The 20,612-nt window shown below is 50.6% G+C and overlaps 4 protein-coding genes across 5 annotated transcripts; 2 read left to right on the top strand and 2 right to left on the bottom strand.

Moving 5' to 3' along the window:
• Positions 1-87: 87 nt before the first annotated feature.
• LOC120956991 (epoxide hydrolase 4-like) lies at positions 88-1,400 on the top strand. The gene is made up of 2 exons (XM_040378884.2): positions 88-266; positions 336-1,400. The coding sequence occupies exons 1-2, from the start codon at positions 93-95 to the stop codon at positions 1,353-1,355; spliced, it is 1,194 nt and encodes a 397-aa protein (XP_040234818.2). The 5' UTR covers positions 88-92; the 3' UTR covers positions 1,356-1,400.
• Positions 1,401-1,438: 38 nt separating this feature from the next.
• On the bottom strand, positions 1,439-3,644 carry LOC120956990 (uncharacterized). The gene is made up of 4 exons (XM_040378883.2): positions 2,927-3,644; positions 2,534-2,862; positions 2,067-2,461; positions 1,439-1,996 (listed from the first exon to the last, which is right to left on the bottom strand). The coding sequence occupies exons 1-4, from the start codon at positions 3,200-3,202 to the stop codon at positions 1,584-1,586; spliced, it is 1,413 nt and encodes a 470-aa protein (XP_040234817.2). The 5' UTR covers positions 3,203-3,644; the 3' UTR covers positions 1,439-1,583.
• A 1,274-nt stretch (positions 3,645-4,918) lies between these two features.
• Positions 4,919-12,323, top strand: LOC120956988 (glutamate receptor ionotropic, delta-1). The gene is made up of 5 exons (XM_040378880.2): positions 4,919-5,835; positions 7,596-8,118; positions 9,521-9,714; positions 10,277-10,578; positions 10,644-12,323. The coding sequence occupies exons 1-5, from the start codon at positions 5,476-5,478 to the stop codon at positions 11,236-11,238; spliced, it is 1,974 nt and encodes a 657-aa protein (XP_040234814.2). The 5' UTR covers positions 4,919-5,475; the 3' UTR covers positions 11,239-12,323.
• Positions 12,324-12,381: 58 nt separating this feature from the next.
• Positions 12,382-20,048, bottom strand: LOC120956987 (transcription termination factor 2). Of its 2 annotated transcripts, XM_040378878.2 has the most exons (5): positions 19,714-20,048; positions 19,590-19,643; positions 16,317-19,498; positions 12,933-13,090; positions 12,382-12,846 (listed from the first exon to the last, which is right to left on the bottom strand). In XM_040378878.2, exons 1-5 carry the CDS (start codon positions 19,766-19,768, stop codon positions 12,702-12,704), a joined length of 3,594 nt encoding a protein of 1,197 aa, XP_040234812.2. In that variant the 5' UTR covers positions 19,769-20,048; the 3' UTR covers positions 12,382-12,701. The 2 variants fall into 2 exon arrangements, with proteins under 2 accessions (XP_040234812.2, XP_040234813.2); XM_040378879.2 differs by lacking the exons at positions 16,317-19,498; positions 19,590-19,643; positions 19,714-20,048 and adding exons at positions 13,494-13,620; positions 13,695-16,300.
• Positions 20,049-20,612: the final 564 nt, after the last annotated feature.

Raw genomic sequence — 20,612 nt, 5'->3', positions numbered from 1 at the left:
TAATTTTCCCACCCAATTGGCGCTCTCCCCCAACCACAGAAAGCTGCCCAATATAAACAAAAAGGCAAACCGTGCTCTACTCTTTATCGGTAATGGATCAATTAGCGTTCGGTTGTGTGCGGCGCGCGGCGCTCGTTTGTGTGGCGTTCTTTCTGCGGCTAATCCGATGGCTGCAGGTGTCGTACTGGGTTCCCAACGCGAGACCCCATCCACCCGACACGCTGAACCACAGCAAATGGGGCACTCATCGGTACATTACTGTGCACGTAAGTAGTTTTCTCAACGATGATTGGCTTCCGCGGTAATCAGTGTACCATTCCGTTTGCCTCCAACAGAACATTAAGCTACACTTCGTGGAGCAAGGGTCGAGCAGCAAACCGTTGATGCTGTTTCTGCACGGTTTGCCCGATTTCTGGTACAGCTGGCGCTACCAAATGCACGAGTTTTCGAAAGACTACTGGACGGTGGCGCTCGACCTACCTGGCTTTGGACGCTCGGAACCACCGGCACACAGCGTTACTTACAAGCTTAGCAATCTGGCCCGGCTTGTTTGTTCGCTCATCACCGCCCTTGGCAAGTCGGAATGCGTACTGGTGGGGAATGGAGCCGGCTCCATCCTTGGCTGGCACATCGTTAATCAATACCCGGATAGGGTATCACGCTACGTACTGCTCGGCATGCCCTCGGAAGCGATCCTGCAGCAGCTGTACCAGCGTGGAGCCATTCCTCTAGCAACACTGCTGAAGTCTGCCTTCCTATTGTACACCGGAGAGCTCCCTGTGCTTCTCGCACGCACCGATGACTACGCCATGTTTAACAAGCTGCTCGGGCCGGACGCAAAACCTCAAGATCTGGAAGCGTACAAGTACACGTTCGCACAACCGGCGGCACTGGGACACGCGTTGACTGCATTTCGGGAGAATTTCGCCGACTTCTTCCTGGAGGAGTACGAGTACAGGGTACGCAAACCGGCCAACATACCGGGATTGTTCTTGTTCCAGGAGGAGGATTGCTTCGGACAAACGCCAGAAGAGTACATGGGCCTCCTAACGGATGCTTACGAGCCGTTGGAGACACGGTTTGTGGCACGGGTGGGCCGGTTTATGCATCAAGATGATCCTAAAACGGTGAACAAGTTGATTGGGGAATTTCTTGGGATGAATGTGACACGACCTAAACGTTCACTCGGTGACGGTCCAGAGAAGCAGGTGATTGTGAAGGAAGTTTGTGGGAATTGTCATGGAAATGCTCACAGGAAGCCAGCAGAAGCGCATCATGAAAAATGTGTCCAGAATTGTGATGGACAGGCGCATCGATATGTCTTCGAAAAGGTAAGAATTCCCATTTGCTCTTAGATTAGGCCCCAAGAAAGAATATTAAGACTTGTGAGAGAATATACCTGATCACCTCAACTTCAACAGTCACAACACAACTCACGTACTAAAACGGGGGTGCTTTATTCCAACCAAAGAACGAAAAACAAACAAACATTGCATCTACCGCTACCACTAAACCGCACGAAATGAAACTTTCTACAATCAAATTCAACCCCTCCGCACATGGCATTGCGAGGTGGTTCCGCTCTAGTCCTCATCGTGCAGCTGCCGCAGAATTAGCATTTGCTCTTGTTCGCGTATCGTTTCGCGCGTTTGCAACGATCGCTGGCGCCATAGGCGTGCGGCACGCAACAGGCTCTGCGGGTCGTTGTCATCGTCCGGTTCGGTGGCGGACACGGCCGTCCGATGCTGCTGCTGCTGTTGGCCACGCGACGTCTCACCCTGACCGATTACGCCGAGCTCTAGATCGACTGCCTTCTGGGGCAACCGGTCGGGGAAATCTTTTGCAAACGACGATGATGATTCGGAGCTGCTCACGCTGGAGCAGGAGGTCGATTCGCCCCAAGCGGTACGCTGACGGCGGCGACGCCGGGCCTTTGTGATGACACTGCCCACTACCGGTTCACCCGAGGTGAGCTGGGCTTTGATCTTCACTGGATCTGGAGAGAGGGAGAGTGAAATTTTGACTCGACTTTTTGTAAGAAACCCGCTTGGGGAAAAAGTGCCTACCAGCCGTTGAAGGACGTTGCTGATCCAGTAGTTCCACCGTAACACGTCGCTCAACGGAAGCGGACGTTATGGGACGTCGCAGTACACTGGCCCCGGGGGGGTGTGGCACATCTTCCCTTGCACTCGCTGCCACAGGCCCTTCCCAGCGACCTCGCTGCACATCCTCACTGCTTCCCGAGCTGGACGATCGATAGTCGGAGCTGGATAGGTCCGTATCATCGTTCGCCAGCTCCCGGCACTGCGTATCGTTCAGACACCGCAGCTGGGGAATGTTGGTGCGTAGCACGTGCCAGAAGGAGGGATCATCTGCGACAAAGTTTTCCCTCAGATCCAACACTTCCAGCTTTTCGCAGAGCGCTAGAAAGGTGACACTGCCCACGTCGGTGATACGATTGCTGTGGAAAAAGAAGTTCCTAGTCTCTGAAAAAAGATCCTGAAAAGTGTTACCTACGACTACCGCTGCTTACCCTTTGAGGCTAATTTTCTTTATGTTGATCAGATTCGTGCACGGTCCCACCTCTTGGATCAGATTGTAGTCGGCCACCAGCTCCTCGAGCGATTCTAGCCCCGTGGTACCGTCCAGATGCTTCAGGCTGCACCGGGACACGTTCAGGTAGCGCAGAAACGTCATATCACAGCCGAGATCGCGCAGCGTCATCACGATGCTGCCCTCCAGGATGAGGGACCGTAGCTGCGGTATGAAGCACGGTATCCGCTGCAGGCTGGTCATGTGCGAGATGACCTTCAGCTTGATCTCGCTCACCGTTGCCAGCTCCTGGGTGCCAGCTGCCTGGCGCTGTAAAGAAGCGTATCTCCCATCAAAGAAGGCACTGGCACAAGTCTCCACCAGCAACACCTACCAGCAGCTCCTCAATCGTCGGTTCGGCGGGTATAACTATCGGGAAGTAGCGTTGGGGCGCGGGCACAAACGATGGTTCCAGCGGCGCAATACGGGCCACTGGGCGATAACGCGTCGCGTTCAGCATGTTTCGTATCGCCACAAAGTGTCCCCCGCCGTGCTCGTGTGGTCCATTTTCCTGCAGCTCCCCGACCGACGGTTGCCGGGATCTGGGCGCTGATGAGGACGAGGACCCAGGGCGCTGGTACTCATCCAGTGGGATCTGTTCTTCCGGCATTCCGGCCAACCACACAAACCACTGCACACTGCTTAAAGGTCCGAAATGCTTGTCCGAAACAAAGAACAAAGCACCACACAACTGTGCGCCTGGAATATTCCACACGAAAATGGGAAGGACCTAAGCGCGAACTAAACAACCGTCCCCGGTTACCATGGGTACCATGGGAAATGGTTGGTTGATTCGGGGAGGGGGTTTTTTGCATTTGGTGGTAGTGGTGGTGGTGGTTGGGTGGGTGTGAGTGTGTTGGAAAACAAAACAAGGAGGCAAAAAATTGATTTGTACGGAGTAGGCCGTTCCAATGTCCTTTCCTCGTTTGTGCGCTGGCTGCGCGAGGGTTCGTATAAATCAAACAACGCGTAATATTGAGCACGTTTCGTCCTTGAACTAAAGGTGGGATGGGAGGCATTTGCGACGATGGCGTTCAGAAACATTGCATTCGATTGCACTTTGAGGGAGTTGCTGGTACGAACAAAAAACACGCTCCAGAAAATATTTTCATTTGTTTTTTTTTTTTCAATTTCTCATTGCATCAAAATCTGCTATCGTTTGATCACTATGTGGTTCCCTTTTAGCCGTTTATTATCTAAAAAACGCTACAAAACAAAACTCATTTACAAGATGTACAAATTGTGCAATAATTATTTTATAGCCAATGATGGACCTGGCCACAACGTCGCTGCGGGGAGTGTTCCAATGCTTTTCAAAGTTGCACTCTGCACAACATATCGATGCAGCCAGCCTGGTTCAATTATCCGCTCCTTACGCCTTACCCCTAAAACCCGCCCCACCATCGATAGTCGCATCATATCGCTGCTCGGATTGCATGCCGCTAATGGTTGGTTGATCCTGACACGTGACCACCACGGCTGTGATCACCTAATGGCAGTCGGTCAGAAGGCGGCAGCAACGGGCAACAAAAAAGCTTACCTTATGACACACAGTAACACAGTCAAAGGGACCCCCTTTTGACCCCGCCGTTGGTGCCACCGTCGCGTATCAATAGCTGCGATGCAATTTATATGGCAACAAATTATACATAATCCAAAACAAATCTAAATGCATTTCCGTTTTTTTTTTCGTAGTTGCTATCGTAAGAATGCATTCAAATTACCGTTGAGCGAGCTTCTGGGGTGATAAGATCTTGACCCCTTTTCTAGTGTCTTTCCCCATTGATTGACCTTGAGGTTCTAGAACCAATCATTGGAAATTGCCTTGAACAGTTTGCAGCAAAGATTAAATTTTGATGGAAATGAGATTTCTACAGAACTCTGGTTTTTAATAAATTATCTTGAAGTAAAAGTATTAAACCCCTCGGTAACCCCCACGCGTTCGAATCGATATCGCCATTTGCGCGTATATCATTGTGATACGATCTCTCGCGTCCGCAATCGAGGCTTCCCATATCAACCCGCCCCCCTCCATTTGTACGAATCAAATCAGGACATTGAGGTTGTGTGTGCCAACGACTCCCCTCTTATGCCCGACTGTGCCAGTGGGCACAGGTGCGATCGAAATGGTTCAATAAATAAAATTATTATGAAATTATTCTTCCCAATCACGGTCCCTTCCTGTCGTGCAACACAGCACCGGAAACAACAACAACAACAACAAAGCTCACGGACACATGACACACACCCTCCCGTACGCGGCATACGAGTGAGTGTCGTGCATTGTGGTCATATGGTTTTTTTTTTTTTGTGTATTTCAAGTCAACCCGATCCGGCATGCGATACGAGTACGACGACAGGCCAGTGTCTGGGCCAGTCAATCGGTGACTTTCGACGGAAGCGAACACACACGCCAGCCCTGCCAACGGGGGCTCAACACACACATATTGAAGCTGTCCCCGACCCTAAAGCCACTAGTGGGACTTGCCGACCGTTAAGCGCGCTCGGGCGAGGAATTCTTCCCTTTTAGTTCTGTGCCAAGTTGTGCTTTTGCGTTCGTGATTGATTTAAATTGGCTTTCTTTGTTGCGCAGCATCGTTTTTGGGATTTTTGTTTTAAATTTAGTTTGAAGATCTCGCATCGTAGCCCTGTATTTTCCCCGCTTCGATCCCTTTTCGCTGTTCGTTGTACTGTTTTTCCCACTGCTTCGCCTTAACTTTCTTTACCTACTTCATTTCACTGTGTTGCGGTTGTATCCTTGCGTGGTGGTTTGGCGCCGTTTAGTCTCTCTGTTCTCCGAGCACGTAACCACATTCCTTCCCGTACGCGAGTGAACTAAACACGGACCGGCACACGTTGCGAAAATGTGTATCCTTCACCCGGATGGACCGATTCCCTGTGATGATGATGATGATGGTGCGTTTTGTTAAGCCGTGCGCAAGAAGTTACGCGCTGTGTCGTGCCGAGCGATGGCCCGACAAGGATCATGGCGATCCGCAACGACGGCGTTACGGCATGACGGCGACGGTTGCTGTGGCCCTGGCGATGATGATGATGATAGTAGTGGCCACCACTCAACTCGGTGTGGATGCTCAGGGTATTGCACCGGTCGAATGGGATGGTAATGAGACGACGGAGTACTACCAGCTGGAGATGGACGCGAGTGCAGAGGTGAAGGAGCGTGAAATGCAGGAACTGCGACGCCGGTTGGCTGGCACAACGTTGCGTGTCACCACACTGCAGGTGAGTGTAGTGGTGTTTGAGTTCCGAGCAAAATGGAAACCAATAACAGCTGTTGTCTTTCGAGACGAATGGGTAGAATGCATAGAACAGTTTTGTGATGTGTTGTATGGAGCGCACCCACGATTCCGATCCGACTCCGACTATTGTTAGACCGATTCCGACACCCACCAAATGGAGCCACTAGATCCGCCCGGAGTCGGAGTCGACCGGAGTCGTTCGGAGTTGCCCGCAGTCGTCCGGAGTCGCCCAGAGTCGTTCAGAATTACCCGGAGTTGGAGTCGTCTGGAGTCGTTCGGAATCGGAGTTGGTCGGAATCAACAGGAGCCGTATAGTTTAATGTGATTGTGATCAGACATTTCCTTTCGTTGTGTTTTTTTGTCTTTCACTTTGCGCGTGCACTTCCTATACAAGCCGACCTCGGCCGGCTACAGATGACTCCGGATGACTCCGTCTGCAGCCGATTCTGGATGACTCCAGACTTCTCCGGAAGATTCCGAACGTCTCCGGGCGACTCCGGACGACTCCAGACGACTCCGACTCCGGGCTACTCCGGGCGACTCCGGGCGACTCCGACTCCGGGCGACTCCGACTCCGGGAGACTACGACTCCAGGCGATTCCGGGCGATTCCGGGCGATTCCGGGAGATTCCGAACGACTCCGGATATTGCAGAGCGGACCTACTTCCGGAGGCGATTCCGAATTTATCGGAGTCGGATCGGAGACGACTCCAGATTTTTACCAACCTTACCCATCACTAGAACAGTTGTCCAAGAAAGCTGTGATAGGGTTGTTTAGTGATTGTTAGGAATTAAAAGGGGTTGTACACTTCAGAGAATAGCTATCAAGATAGAACGCGTTAAGCTTTAAGGACATAAATATTGAAAATAATCTGCAACAACCACAAGCTCTTAAGTTTCCATTAGAATTCAAACAAAACCCTCCTGGAAAATAGCCTCTGATGAGTTGTCTGCGAATAACTAGAAGCAGTTTGCACACAGAAAATTGTTGGGTTTTAATTTAAATTAAGAAGAAACAGGATGTTTAGGTATTCTGTTCGAAAGATACGACGGCTAGAACCCAAGACCGTAGACGAATCTCTTCACAACTAATACGTCTCGAAAGCCGTTACAAGCCGTCATGACAGTGTGCAGGTCGTTACGCCAAAAAGAAGGGACAAGTTGTCGTTCTCATTTACAACAATTTTCAAGAAATGGCAAGGTATCGACTACGTTAGGTCAAGTTTTCTAAACAGAAATATTGATAATAATCTGGCACAGCCACAGGGTCTGATCTTAGGTCATTACATCTAGACAAACAAGGTCCATATTGTGGACTGATGATGTCGGTGATGTAGACATTCCTGAAGAATGTCGTCTGAGTAGGCTGAGAATGATTACATGACGATTTTTAGACAATCAACATTAGGTTTTTGGCCACAAGATACTTGACTATAAGTTAAAGGTAATGCACTAGGCATAGACTAGCTGAAGATGATCCTTTTCCATTGGATTATTAGCGCAATTAAACGCAATTCATCTACATCCGATCATATACAACTTTTCGGACAATTCATCCTCTTAGCTTTAGCTCTTGGATTACTCAAAAGACCCTGCAATCTATGTTAAAAGCCTCTTTAAAACATCCTAAAATTATGATTTTCTCTCTCCTCTCTCTCTCTCTCTCTCTCTCTCTCTCTCTCTCTCTCTCTCTCTCTCTCTCTCTCTCTCTCTCTCTCTCTCTCTCTTTCCCCATGTACCCAGGACTGGCCCCTCAGCTACACCGTCAAGATCAACGGCACGTACATCGGGGCCGGCGTTGCCTTCGAGCTGCTCGAGTTTCTGATGGAAAAGTTCAACTTCACCTACGAGCTGGTAATGCCGGAGCAGAACATTGTCGGCTCGTCCAACGATATGGCCGGCAGTGTGCTGCAGCTGCTCACCAACGGTACCGCCGATATGGCCGTCTCCTTTCTGCCCATCCTGGCCGACGCTCGGCAGCACATCCGCTACTCGACCGGGCTGGACGAGGGCGAATGGATCATGATCATGGTGCGCCCGATGGAATCGGCCAGCGGGTCCGGTCTGCTCGCCCCCTTCAATCGGGACGTGTGGATACTGATCCTGGTGTCCCTCCTGGCTGTCGGTCCGATCATCTACGGGCTGCTGATACTGCGCCACCGGCTCACGAAGGATAAGGAGCAGATCATCTACACCCTGCCGCACTGCGTGTGGTTCGTGTACGGTGCACTGATGAAGCAGGGCAGCACCTTGTCACCAACGGGAGGTAAGCGTGCAACAGGGCGACCCTGTAGACACGGACATATAGCATTAAAAAGTACTAGTAGCAAAAGAAAGGTCATTGGGGGGTGGGTTTGTGCGCCACCTGAATCAACAGTGGAATCGATGGAATGCACACCATTCCGTTCCGTTCGATATGATTGCATCGATTATTGTTGTTTGTGCCGCGTTGCAATTGGCATCGGGTCTCAATATCACGTACAACACCATCAATATTACAGACTGTAAACATGGGTTACGGTGGGTTGTAAAGATGATTATGGGTCCCCGAACCATGACCAAGGAATGGTTACACGTCCATCCGTCTGCCAGCCAGGCAAGCAAACGGCAATGAAAAGTTGCAGAACGAAAACAATAATTTGTGCATGATTATTTTATCATTTACGAACGTTCTGCTTCGAATTCTGGACGAATGGGAATTACAGAATTATGATGAACGATGCAAGCAATAGCTCACGATGTCAAGAAATGTAAACGCATTTTGCTTTCAATATTAAATAGGGCGTAACATTGCGATGATGATCTTTACATAGAGTGATCATTACCTTTGAAGAAATAGAGGATGATTTTGAATTAAGGATCATATGATCAAGTCTGCCGAGCAGTAGAAAACATGACAATTTCATCTAGGTGGCTATGACATTTCTGAAAATGAGAACGTTTGCGTAGAAGATCTAGTTTGCAAGGATTGTTAAATGTTTGAATATCATCTGTGATCTTCTACAACCAAAGGCCTAACGATTATTCCATGATTAATCTCATCACTTCAAGATTTGTAACTGCTGTTAAACCTATGCTGGTTGTGGAAACGTTCTCAAATTCATTCAGGTCCAGGAATTGATTCTGAATCTGAACCTATCCAGGAGTTGGCATCAGATCCTGAACTAATTGATCCTTGAGCTGAATCCTGACTCAGCTCACTATTACACTAACAATATTACCACAATATTTACGGATTTTGAACTGATATTGGACCTTTTCTAATCCTGGAAATTACATCAACCCTAGGAAATCAATTCCACTCCAGAAGCCTTGAAAGAATCAATTTTTGGAAAGCCTTGGTAACAGATCATGAACCCTTTGATCCTGGAACTGGTTCCTGACTTAGCCTGGTTCACGCTTGACACCATTATCCCAGAACTGATCATTTAGATCCCCAGATTTATCCTAATGAAGGGATTTGATTACTATAGCTCGATCCTATTCCTGTTATTGTGTGAGAACCTATGCTGGTTCTGTAGTAGTTATCAATACTGTGCCATTACATGGACTTAATACATAAAAAAATCAGGAAAATTCAAAGATTTTCGATGTCAAATTATTGTAAGTCTTAAGCCTCTCTTCCGTCTCTCTCTCTCTCTCTCCACTTTCCTAATTCCTCACACAAGACTCCACCCGTATACTGTTCGCCAGCTGGTGGATATTCATCACGATCCTGACCTCCTTCTACACCGCCAACTTGACCGCCTTCCTTACGCTTTCGAAGTTCACGCTCCCAATCAACAATGCGGAGGACGTGCGCCGCAAGGAGAAACAGTTCGTCACAATCCGGGGCGGTGCGATCGAGTACGCAATCAAAAACGTAAGTAATTCTATCAATTTTTCAAGTAGAATAACCTCGTCTTCCTTGTCGGGAGCTTCAAAAATCGTTTTTTTATCACTTTGCTTTGTTGGTCATCGTCGTCGCCATACATAATTGGTCAATTTGTAGGCTTGGGTTACTGTGAGGTGAACACGCTCAAGTACTCAATTATGCAATGAACGTAAAAATACTTCCCCCTCCCGTCACGGAAATCACGCTGACCGCTCAAACGAAATCAGATTACATGCGCGGTGGCATTCAAAATCTCATTATTTTCGGTTATCCTGTGCTGAGTGAGCAAGTCCTGTTTCACCCCATCCACACAGCAATCACTGTTTGATTAATGGTACCACCACCATGCACCAAATAATCGTGCAAGTCCACACCCGGTCCCCGGTCCGGACAGGTGTGAAAACAAATCATTCACATGTTTGCACACTAAACGCTACCATATTATGGGTCCCTTTTTCCTCCCCTGTTCCCTTGTTGGGTAGCTCATTAGGGCGTGTTACCGCTGTAACTGTTTGATTGATACCTAATGGTTCTTTCCTTTCTTTTTCAGCGCGATGAAGCGCTGAACGCACTGAGCGTGCTGGTCGACAAGCGGCTAGTTGACTTTACCACCAACGTAAACGACAGCGATACGCTAGCGGACAAGGTGGCCAAACAGAACTACGTGTTTGTGCGGGACCGTCCCGCGATCGATCACATGATCTATGCAGACTATCTGGTGCGGCGTAAGATTAACCCGAAAAACGAGCGCGTCCACTGTCCGTACGCAACGGCGACGACACCGTTCCTGAAGCGCAATCGTGCCTTTGGCTACCCTCCGAACACCGAGTGGAATCGCATCTTCGATCCAGAGTATGTGGGGAAGACCTTTCAGTTAATATATCACATCCTAACACGCATCCTCTCTTCGTCGGCAGGTTGCTCAAAATGGTGGAAGGTGGTATCGTCAAGTACAAGCTGCACGATCGCCTGCCGAAGGCCGAAATCTGTCCCCAGAATTTGGGTGGCACGGAGCGTCAGCTGAAGAACCGCGATCTCGTCATGACGTACTTCGTCATGGTGACCGGGTTCGTGACGTCGATCGTTGTGTTTGCCAGCGAGCTCGGATTCCGCTACCTGAACCAGCGCAAACTGAACGAACAGCTGGCACAGCAGCAGCAGCAGCAGCAGCAGCAGGACCAACAGCCAACGTCCAAGAAGCTTGCCACGGAGCGCATCTCCTATCTGGGGAAGCAGTTCACTACGGGCGATTCGCCACCGCCACCGTACGCGGAAGTGTTTAGCCGCCATCAGCAGCGGCAGCTCGGTGTGCTCGGGGACAGCGAGCGGACGGGTAAGCTGTTTGATGACGGGAGCGGGGGGCTGTATGGGGCCGGTGCTGGCGGTGCTAACCGGCAGATGATCAACGGCCGGGACTATATGGTGGTGCGGGAAAAGAATGGGCTCGGTTCGCGGCTGATACCGATGCGGGCACCATCGGCGGCTATCTTTCACTACACGTATGCCAACTGAGCGCTGTGGTTGAAATGCACGAAAGGAATCATTTAATGGTCACCAATTCTTTCACGGCACACACAGGGAAATGGATTATTTTCTTTGACAAAACCTACATAAGTGAGTGTGTTTTGTGTGTTGCTGTGAGGTGAGGAGTTTCATTTGCAATAGAAAATACAACATCTACTTTACGTTCAATTATGCTGTTATGCGCAAATGTGCCGTATTCCATATCTGAGCGGTACATTCCTCTTTAGTTTCATTGATGAAACATTGAATTTTACAATTTACATGAAATAATAAACCATTTTACAATGCACTTTATGCACCAATATACTGTGTGAGAATGCACCAGGCAAAACAGCTGACAAACGAAGGTATTTATGTATCACTAATTAAGCACCGAGTGTGTGAGTAGAGTTTGTGTGTGAATTATATGAAAAACCAAACCAAATAGTGCAAATTCTATAAAAATTATTAAGCTTGAAATTGTTAGCTTTTCAATGATGGATCTTAGATCCAATCATTCGCAAGAAGTAGTTTGCAACAAAACGGTAAAGTGTGTGTTACATCTATATCCCCATTAAATGTGCATATAACGCATTATTAGTTCAATTTTACGTGCAATGTATCAAAAAGTGATACCAAAAATGAAGAAAAAAAAGCGGTTTAGCAGGAGAATACGATGAGGATAGCTGAATTTCACGGGAATGGTGAACTAGCCTAGAAGATTAGCGACAGTTTTAGAAGCTTTTTTGAATACAAAACTATGCATCTGAGAGAAGTTACATTAAATTGACGACTTAACATTGAGTGAGTTTGTGGAGATGTTTACATTGGACGAGGAATGCGTCAGCATATGGAATATGGCATATTGTTGCAGCAAATCTAACACAGCTTCAAATTTGATTTAAACAAATGTTGCAAAAAATGGATTTTAATATTAACCTGTCAAGCTTCTGTTCCACCCCTCCATTCAACAGCAAACCACAAGCAGAACAACATAAAGAAATTTAGAAAAAAAACAGTATTATAGACCACTAAACAACATAGAAACTGGGAAAATAAATAGCAATATTGACTGCTTCTTTCTGTTGCCCTCCTCTCCACCCCCCCCCCCCCCCCCCCACCTTTTTCTGTTTGTAAATGCAACCATCTGTCTAAAAAGAGAGTGTTTGTTTTATTGTATAAAAGAAAATCCTTACATCGCTAGTAAAATTATCCTCCATCGAGCTCGTTGTTCATCATTGCCCCCTCTTCGATGCGTTCCGTTGTGTGGGGATTTGTACCATTTTAAGTTCACCGAGCATATTCTTCACCATCGCTGGATACACGAGAACGACGAGAGAGAGAGAGAGAGAGAATCCTAAATGCTGCACACACGCAATGCATATTATACAGCAGCAGCGCACCCACTACAATCGAAATATCACAGAGATCACGGGACTTGGTTGGTTGTGCGTGTGTCCATGATGATACGATTACAGCCCGAACAGCGATTTCAAATCGTCGATCGTGAGCTTGCTGCCCTTGTTGACCGTGCCGGTCAGAACGCCGTCCGCGATGCCTAGTTTGTGCTCCTGCAGTGCGTGAATCTTCTGCTCCACCGTTTCAGCACACATGAATCTAATGCGGGAGAGTGAAAACAGTGATATTAGTACAATGATTTTTGTTTTGTTTTGTGTTTGTGGGCAAAAAACGGCATTGCTTACTTCCAAATGTAGACTGGCTTGGTCTGACCGACGCGATACACCCGATCTTGGGCTTGCGCCTCGAGCTGGGGGTTCCAGTGCGGATCGAGCAGCAGCAAATGGTTCGCACCGACGAGATTCAGTCCAACGCCACCGGCCGTCAGTGAAAGAAGCATAACCTGTAAAAGATGAAACAGATGAAAGCATACATGTGATTAATCGCTTTAATTAGCTAGTTTACTTTAAAATCGAGTGTCGGTCCCGTGGTGCAGTCGTCAACTCGAGCAACTCAACAACATGGACGTCATGGGTTCAAGCCTAAGAATGGACCGTGCCTCCCCTTAGCCATGGATTGACTGACTGACAGCTGCGTGGTAACGAATTAAGTCTCGAAAACTTGTATAGGCCTGCATATATCCTCGTAGGACGTTACGGCAAATAGAAGAAGACTTTTTTAAACTGTCCCTAATTTCGAAAACAAAACTACATTGAGGTTTGAAAAATACACACACTTTATTTACTGGAAAATCCATTCCCCCCCCCCCCCCCAAACATAAATAATTATTTCTTCTTTTTCGGAACATTTTCCATCTCCATCATAGCTTCGTGGTCCTTTTCCATCTGTTTCGAGCGGCGCCTTCCCAGCGGCGTTTTGCACCACCAGTACAGAAATGCTTCCTCTTCCTCCTTGTACACCGGCTCGAGAGCGCTGAAAGCAGAGCAACCGAACATAAGAGATTCATCCTACAATGATTGTGCTCTCCAACCTCCTCTCTCTCTCACCTCAACGCATTGATAAGCTCCAGATGGGTCAGCGGATGGACCCGCAGCTGCAGCATCCGTTTGCACGTGATCACCTCCCGGATGCAACGCACCACCGAGCCGATCGTATACCCATCCGATATTTTAGCCATCGCGCCCGTATCGAACTGCCGATGCACTCCGCTGTAGTGGCTGAGCAGCTCCTTCCAGGCGAACGATAGCGCCCCATAATCGGGCCGCGGTATGTAGATAAACCGCTGGTACGTCTGCACCATCAGCTTCATGTCGCCCTCCCAGGGACAGTCCGAAGTCCCGATCAGCATGATGCGATCCTCGGGCTGTATGTTCTTCACCAGCTTCGGCAGGTCCTTCTTCAGCCGCTTCGGATCGGTGCGGTCCGTTTTGGGGATCTTCTTCATGAACGGTTTCTCCGCATCGCCAAAGTAGATGACGGACGGTTGCAGCAACCGGGACACCTTCGAGATCAGATGCATCAACATAATGAGCCCCGACTTGCCCGGATATTTGCCCACAATGTTGGGCGGGCTGATGTCGAACAGCACCGAGCCGGTTTCGGTGCAGATGGCGTGCACGAGCGACGTTTTACCCGAACCCTTCGGCCCGGCAATCAGCAGCGACTTAATGCACGGCCCAAAGTTGCGTATCGTTTCCGACCCGAGCGGCAAAATGCAGTACTGCTTGATCAGCTGCCGCACGTCGCCGGGCGATGGATTAAGGGCACTTCGCGCAGCATAGCTTAAATCTCCCACGTACGATTTGATCGGCGTTTCGGGGTACTTCTTAATGATCCCGTTCGTGACGAGCTCCTCGAACAGCGACTCCGTCGTCCGGTCGGGCGTCAGATCTTTGTCCTTCTTTTTCTTCCCCTTCTTGCCGCTGCGGCGTGCCTTTTTGCTGCTCTTCTTCAGCTTCTTGCCGCCACGGTCGCGCTCTAGCGCTATCTGCAGCAGCTCCAGCTCCTGGCGCATGATTTCGTCCACGATGCGGCGCAGTTCCGCCTCCACGTCGGCGTACTTCTCCTCGTAAATCATGTCGTCGTAGTACGTCTGCCGCAGGTTCTGCGATTCGTCCTTGCCCTTCCACACCTCCGTGTACTCCTCGATGCCGCTCTTGATCTCGGGCAGGAAGGACGACTGCATCGGCTTGAACGCCTTGTCCAGCCCCTCCTCGAGCGACAGTTCGCCTGGCTTTTTCTGCGCCAGCTTCTCCTTCCCGCTGCCCTTCAGCTTCGATTCGCGCGACGACAGCACGGACGAGCGACTCATCTCGCTCTCCGTGCCCTGGCGGCTCAGCAGATGGCGCGAGCCGCCCGCCTCCTCCGACGGGAAGTCGGGCAGCCGACCGGTTCGCTTCTGGTACTCCTTGAACCACGTCCGTATCTCATCCGCAATGTCCTCCGTCATGGCGGCGCCCTGCTTCACGCTTATTTCCTCCTTCACGCGCACCAGCGACCGTTCGTAATCGTCCTGGAACGTTTTCTGCTGCTTGTAGCGAAACTGTTTCAAATCTTCCAGCTCATCGAGGGCGGTGCGGGCGGAGGTAACCGGTGCCGGCACCATGCCGATCAATATCATCTCTTCCATCTTTTTGCGGCGCGTTTGGCGCCGCGTTGCGTACCCGCGCCACGTTTTCTGGATCTTCATGGCCGCGTTCAGCCCGGTCGTCGACTTGTCCCGGCTGCTGTCCGGCTTGCCCTTTTCCTTCAGCAGCTTCAGCTCCTTCATGAACTGCGCGCGCAACCGGCCCTGGCGGGCCCGCTCGTGCGTCTGTATGATGCGTATCGCTTCCAGCTCGCTCAGCTCCTCCTCCACCACCTCCTCGTCCAGGGCGCCGATTTTCTTCAGTATGTCGTCCATAAACTTTTTCCGCTCGTTCAGCTGCTCCTCGCGCTCGCGGCGAAAGTAGCGCGGCACGGCCACCTCCATGCTGAGCGGCGTGAGGCCGAGCTTCTCCACTATTGCATCGTTGTAGCTGAACTCGGTCATGTCGATGATGACTAGATCGTGCTTCAGCTCCAGCATACGACCGAGACAGTTGTCGAGCAGCTTGCGGATCAGGATGCGCTTCTGCGGCTGCACGATCTGGTCGTAGATCTCTTCCAGCCGGTTCGAAATGACGAGATAGCGCAGGTAGAGCTCAAACACCTGGCCCTGGATTTCGGTACGGTCGTGCTGTGCTTCGATCGCTTGATACTCGAAATCGTTCACCGCTAGCTTTTCCAAATCTTTCTGCGCACCGGTCCAGAGTAGGTTAAAGGTACGGTTCGACATTTTTGTTGGTTTGTTACTTGCTTTTAAACACCGACAAGGACACTTCCGAACTGATCGTTTGATAATGGAATGAACGGAAAGACAAACAAATGTCCTTCGGGGGTATTGACAGTAAATAAATAAGTTGTCCGTTACCCGGCAACAGACGCGCGGAAACGTTGCCATGGGAGACGCACACACCACGAGGTTGTATACAACGAGGGCACAATCAACAGGTGATGTAGGCTCTCGATGTAACGACCTTAGGAGGCCTTCGGGACATGTATTATTCTTATTTTACGTTTATCCTACGTTTACGTTAATTAATCGTCTATCCCATCAGTTAAAATTAATAAAGAAAAGTGCCACTTACCTTCGATTTCCCGGACGGCTTGTTAAAATCCAACACAATGTCGTTGCGAAACTTGACCTGCACCTTGCCCGTCAGTGACACGAACGGCACGTTGCGCTCCGACAGATGGGTCGCCAGAATGTCCAGCATGCTGGTCCACTGCGACACGATGATTGCCTTATCGTCGGTGTGGAAGATTTTCTCCTCCAGCAGCTGCATCGTCTTCTCGATCTTCGAGCTGGGTCGCTCGATCCGGAAGATGGGGTTCGATTTGAGCATCACCTTCGAGGCCGCCTTTGCCATCGCTTCCGGCCGGTCGAACTGGTCGGAAAGGTTCAGCGACAGCTCCTGCTTGCTGCCGTCCGCCCCACCGTTCGCCGCCACCTTTGCCTCGTGGTCCGCAAGCACGTCGCTCAGCTTCAGCTTGTTGAGCGCACCGAGCAGATCGACCTCCGCCCCGAAGCTGCCCTCCTCCTCACCGCCTCCCGTCATGTCCAAATTACTCTGATCGTCGTCCGACAGCATCTCGTAGATCAGCCCCGGATGGCAGCAGACCTGGCGCAGGCGCAGCAGCAGCACCAAAATCTGATGCTGCTTCACCTCGCTCCCGTCCTTCGCCGCGTGCATGCTCTTCAGCTTCTGGTGCACCTTGTCGAACGCCTGGTTAGCGCCACCATGGGCCCGCTGACTAAAGGTGGGTCTGGCGCCTCCGAACCCATAATTGATCGCATGCTCCTTCTCCGCCCGCTGGTGCAGAAACTGAGCGAACAGGTGCTTCGAGTACATCAGCACCTTCTGGTAGACGTTCATCTCATCCTTCTCAAGCTGCACCTCGATTATCTCGATCGTTTTGGATGGCAGGCTGGTAAGGGCGCCCCGCTCCTGCAGCTGCTTCTTCGTGCGCCGCAGCATGATCGACTTCATGATCGTGTTCAGCCGCATAGCCCCGCCCGCCGTCTTGTTGTCGATCCAGCGCTTCCAGTGCACGAGATCGTTAAATGGCGTGCAGCGCAAGAACTTCATCAGCGCATACACGTCCATCTCCTTGTTCTGGATCGGCGTACCGGTCAGCAGCCACCGGTACCGGCCCTTCAGCCCGCAGCACGCCTCCGACATGGCGCTCTTGTGGTTGCGGATCACGTGCGCCTCGTCCAGTATGATGCGCTCCCAGTTCACGCCGTATACGCCGCTGGCACCGCGCGCCGTCCCCGCCCTGCTTTCCCGCGACACCAGATTGTACGTCGTGATTACCACGTCATACTTGGCGAGATGGCGCGGCTTCGACTCGCGCTGCGTGCCGTGATGGACGCACACGGCCAAACTGTTGCGCTTGACGCGATTCGTTATCTCGCCCTCCCACTGGCGCATGAGCGACGCCGGACACACGATCAGCGTCCCGCCCGCATAATAATCCTTCCGGCCCTTGCTCTTCCACCCCCCGTTCGGGTTGTGGTTTTCCTCGTCCCCATCGTCGTCTTCGCTTTCGCTCGCCCGCTCCAGCTGCTCCCCGTCCGGATCGAGCTCGGCCGACTTCAGCACCAGCGAGATCATGCTCAGCGTCTTGCCGAGGCCCATGTCGTCCGCCAGGATGCCACCGCGCGGTTTTTGCGTCTCGCGCCACAGCATCCACGCGAGCGCGTGCCGCTGATGGTCCATCAGCTCGATCTTGAGCAGCTTGGGCGGATCGGCCAGCGTGTCCTCGGACGGGCACGTCTCGATCGACTTGTGCAGCGTCTCCAGACGGTCCATCGTGAGCAGCTTCTGGTTCTCGAACGTCGCAATGCCCTGCTTGCCGGTGTGCCGCGGCTGTATATCGTCCGTCGCCCGCTTGATCGTGTCCCACGAGATGTGGTCGGCCGGCCGAGGCTTCGTATCGCCTCCGCTGATGTTTTCGTCAAAGTTTCGCTGTATCGTTTTCTTGATGCCCTTGCTCGGCGTCGCACGCGTCATCTCGATGTCCTTCGACAGCTCGAATATTTGCGACTTTACCTCGGCCAGCCGGCGCACCAGCCCGGCCCCCTTGTCCGGCAGCTTGGCACTGTTGCGCATCACGTTGTCGATCATCACGACCTGGCTTTTAAGCTCCGCCATGCGCCGCACCTTGGCGTCGTACTCGCTTTGGGAGACGCGCTGTCGCTGCTGCGCCGTGTCCTGACTGCGCACGAACGACGTTATGGTCGGTTGAACGAGCGCTTGTGGACGAGTCTTAACGTCGATCGATGGTCTCGTTTCCTCCACGAACGTCACTTCACCCTCATCGTCGCTGCTGCTGAGGCAGAGGATTTCTTCCGATTTTTCGATCAATCGCACGCTGCTCGAATCATCCTTTGCAGGGGAGTTCGACTCCAACTTTTCAGAGCTGTGTGCGCCCTCCTTCACAGGGGATTGCGCGTTCTCAGCTGAAGCAAAAACCGTTTCAACATTGGCCATTGGACAGAGAGGATCCATCTCGCCAATGTGTGTCGAGGACAGCTTCTCCCCGATCGACGCACGCATGTTGATCGAATGGCGCCCCCCGATGAAGGACAATTCGCCCCGGGACTGTTCCCGTTCGTCGACCTGTTCGCTCGATCGCTCCATCTCGTCCGATTTCAGCGACGACGAGAGCTCTGTGTTGACCGATTCCTGCTCTCCCTCCTCCAGGGGTGATGTGGTGGACAAATTCCGACGCTTAGGATTCGGGCGAGGCGTACCGTCTGCATTGAACGACATGTTGTTTCGACTTCGTTTGCGATCTTCTTCCTCTTCGTCGTCGGAAATGATCAAATTTTTGCGCTGCTTACGAGGGACAGCTATGATTTCCTCCTCGTCGTCACTACCACCGTCACTCCCACCTCCGGTCGGCGTGTCCTCGTCCTCGGTTGTCTCAGCGGGCGCTATACCATGGATGCTCATGCGCGTCGCTGGAGAATATGCTCGCCGTTCCACCTCTTCCTCGCCATCCTCATCGTCGCTGGTGAGGAGGAGCTTTCCAGCAGCAGCAGACACATCGTTACTTTCATCCTGACCTTCCTCCTTCGCCTCATCCTCATCGCTGCTCTCACTTTCCGCGTGTATCGGATGCAGGGACATTCGCACACTTTGGCGTTTCTTCATCTGGCGTACTACGCTTTCCTCCTCCTCCTCTTCCTCGCTGGAAACAACACTGGAGGAGTTGGGACTGCTGGCAGCGGAAGAGTTCATCGCTTCCGAATCGGAGTCGGCTGTGGATGAGGAAAGCACCGATTAGTTTATCTAACCTATAAAATCTCCCCTATGGCGTGACCTCAAACCAAAAGCACCCGCCACACTTACTTTCTTCGATCACGATCGATTCTGCCTCCCGATGCGTACTGAACGATTGTTGATCTGTTGAAAAGTGGAAGAAATCAGTCAATTAAGAATCACACACAAAGAGCATTGTCTGCACCGCTCTTACCTTGAAACGAATCCTCTTCAGCCGAATCCTCCACAAAGATGTTCTGAGCTGACATCTTGGTGCTATTTTTCACGGCACAAGCCCTTTACCCCAACACAACCAAATCACCACACCTGAGTTCGAAAATGGCTGCAATTGCTTTATTGCTTGTTTTGACGCCCTTTTTTTCACGCAAGCACTTCAAGGATGTTTGCACAATCGGTACGACACTGAACAAAGTAAAACAGGATTAGACGTGTTTCTTCTGGCGTACAACAACAATACACGAAGCTGGAGCGTGAACTGGGTACGCTATTGTTGGCAGAATGCAGAAAAAAACCGTTGCTGAGGATGAAAAATTCGAATTCACAACTGACAGGAGCACGGTCGCACAGTACGGCGTTCGTCGCGAGCTGTTCGGCGGAATTGACGTTTGTCAAGCGTTTCTGCAAGCGTTGCTAGTTTGACGGGTAAGTTTGAATTTTATGCGCGAGGAAAACGTTGCAACTTATATTTTAGCTTGTTTAAATTGGATTTTTTGGCGAAAACTTGCCATAAGAATAGGTAAAAACAAAACCGGAGTATAAGAGAGCGTGTTTTGTAACGACACGCTTTTAGTTTCACGTAATATGTGTTAAATTATAGCTACTACTTGAGGTAAATTGTTTTTTTGAGTGTTTTAACGCTCTCAAGGGTTGTTTTAGTAGGGCGGAATACGCTCCCCAGAGTTTATCATTTCCCATTTTCAATTAAAAGTCTTGAAAATTTAAGTCACCTTTTCAATCACGAACTCAACGATATTGCATAGAACGATTGTGCTTGGTTCTTCTTTCCTTTTTCTTTTTCTTCTCGCTCTTTCACCCCTTCTACTCCCATTTGTTTGTAAACAATAGTCAGCTGTTTGCTGTTGATGTCCCCCG

The sequence above is a fragment of the Anopheles coluzzii genome, chromosome 3 (assembly GCF_943734685.1).
Source record: "Anopheles coluzzii chromosome 3, AcolN3, whole genome shotgun sequence".
In the NCBI taxonomy this organism is placed as follows: domain Eukaryota; kingdom Metazoa; phylum Arthropoda; class Insecta; order Diptera; family Culicidae; genus Anopheles; species Anopheles coluzzii.
The sequence above is the reverse complement of the archived record's forward strand: the minus strand, read 5'-3'. Positions and strand labels throughout refer to the sequence as shown.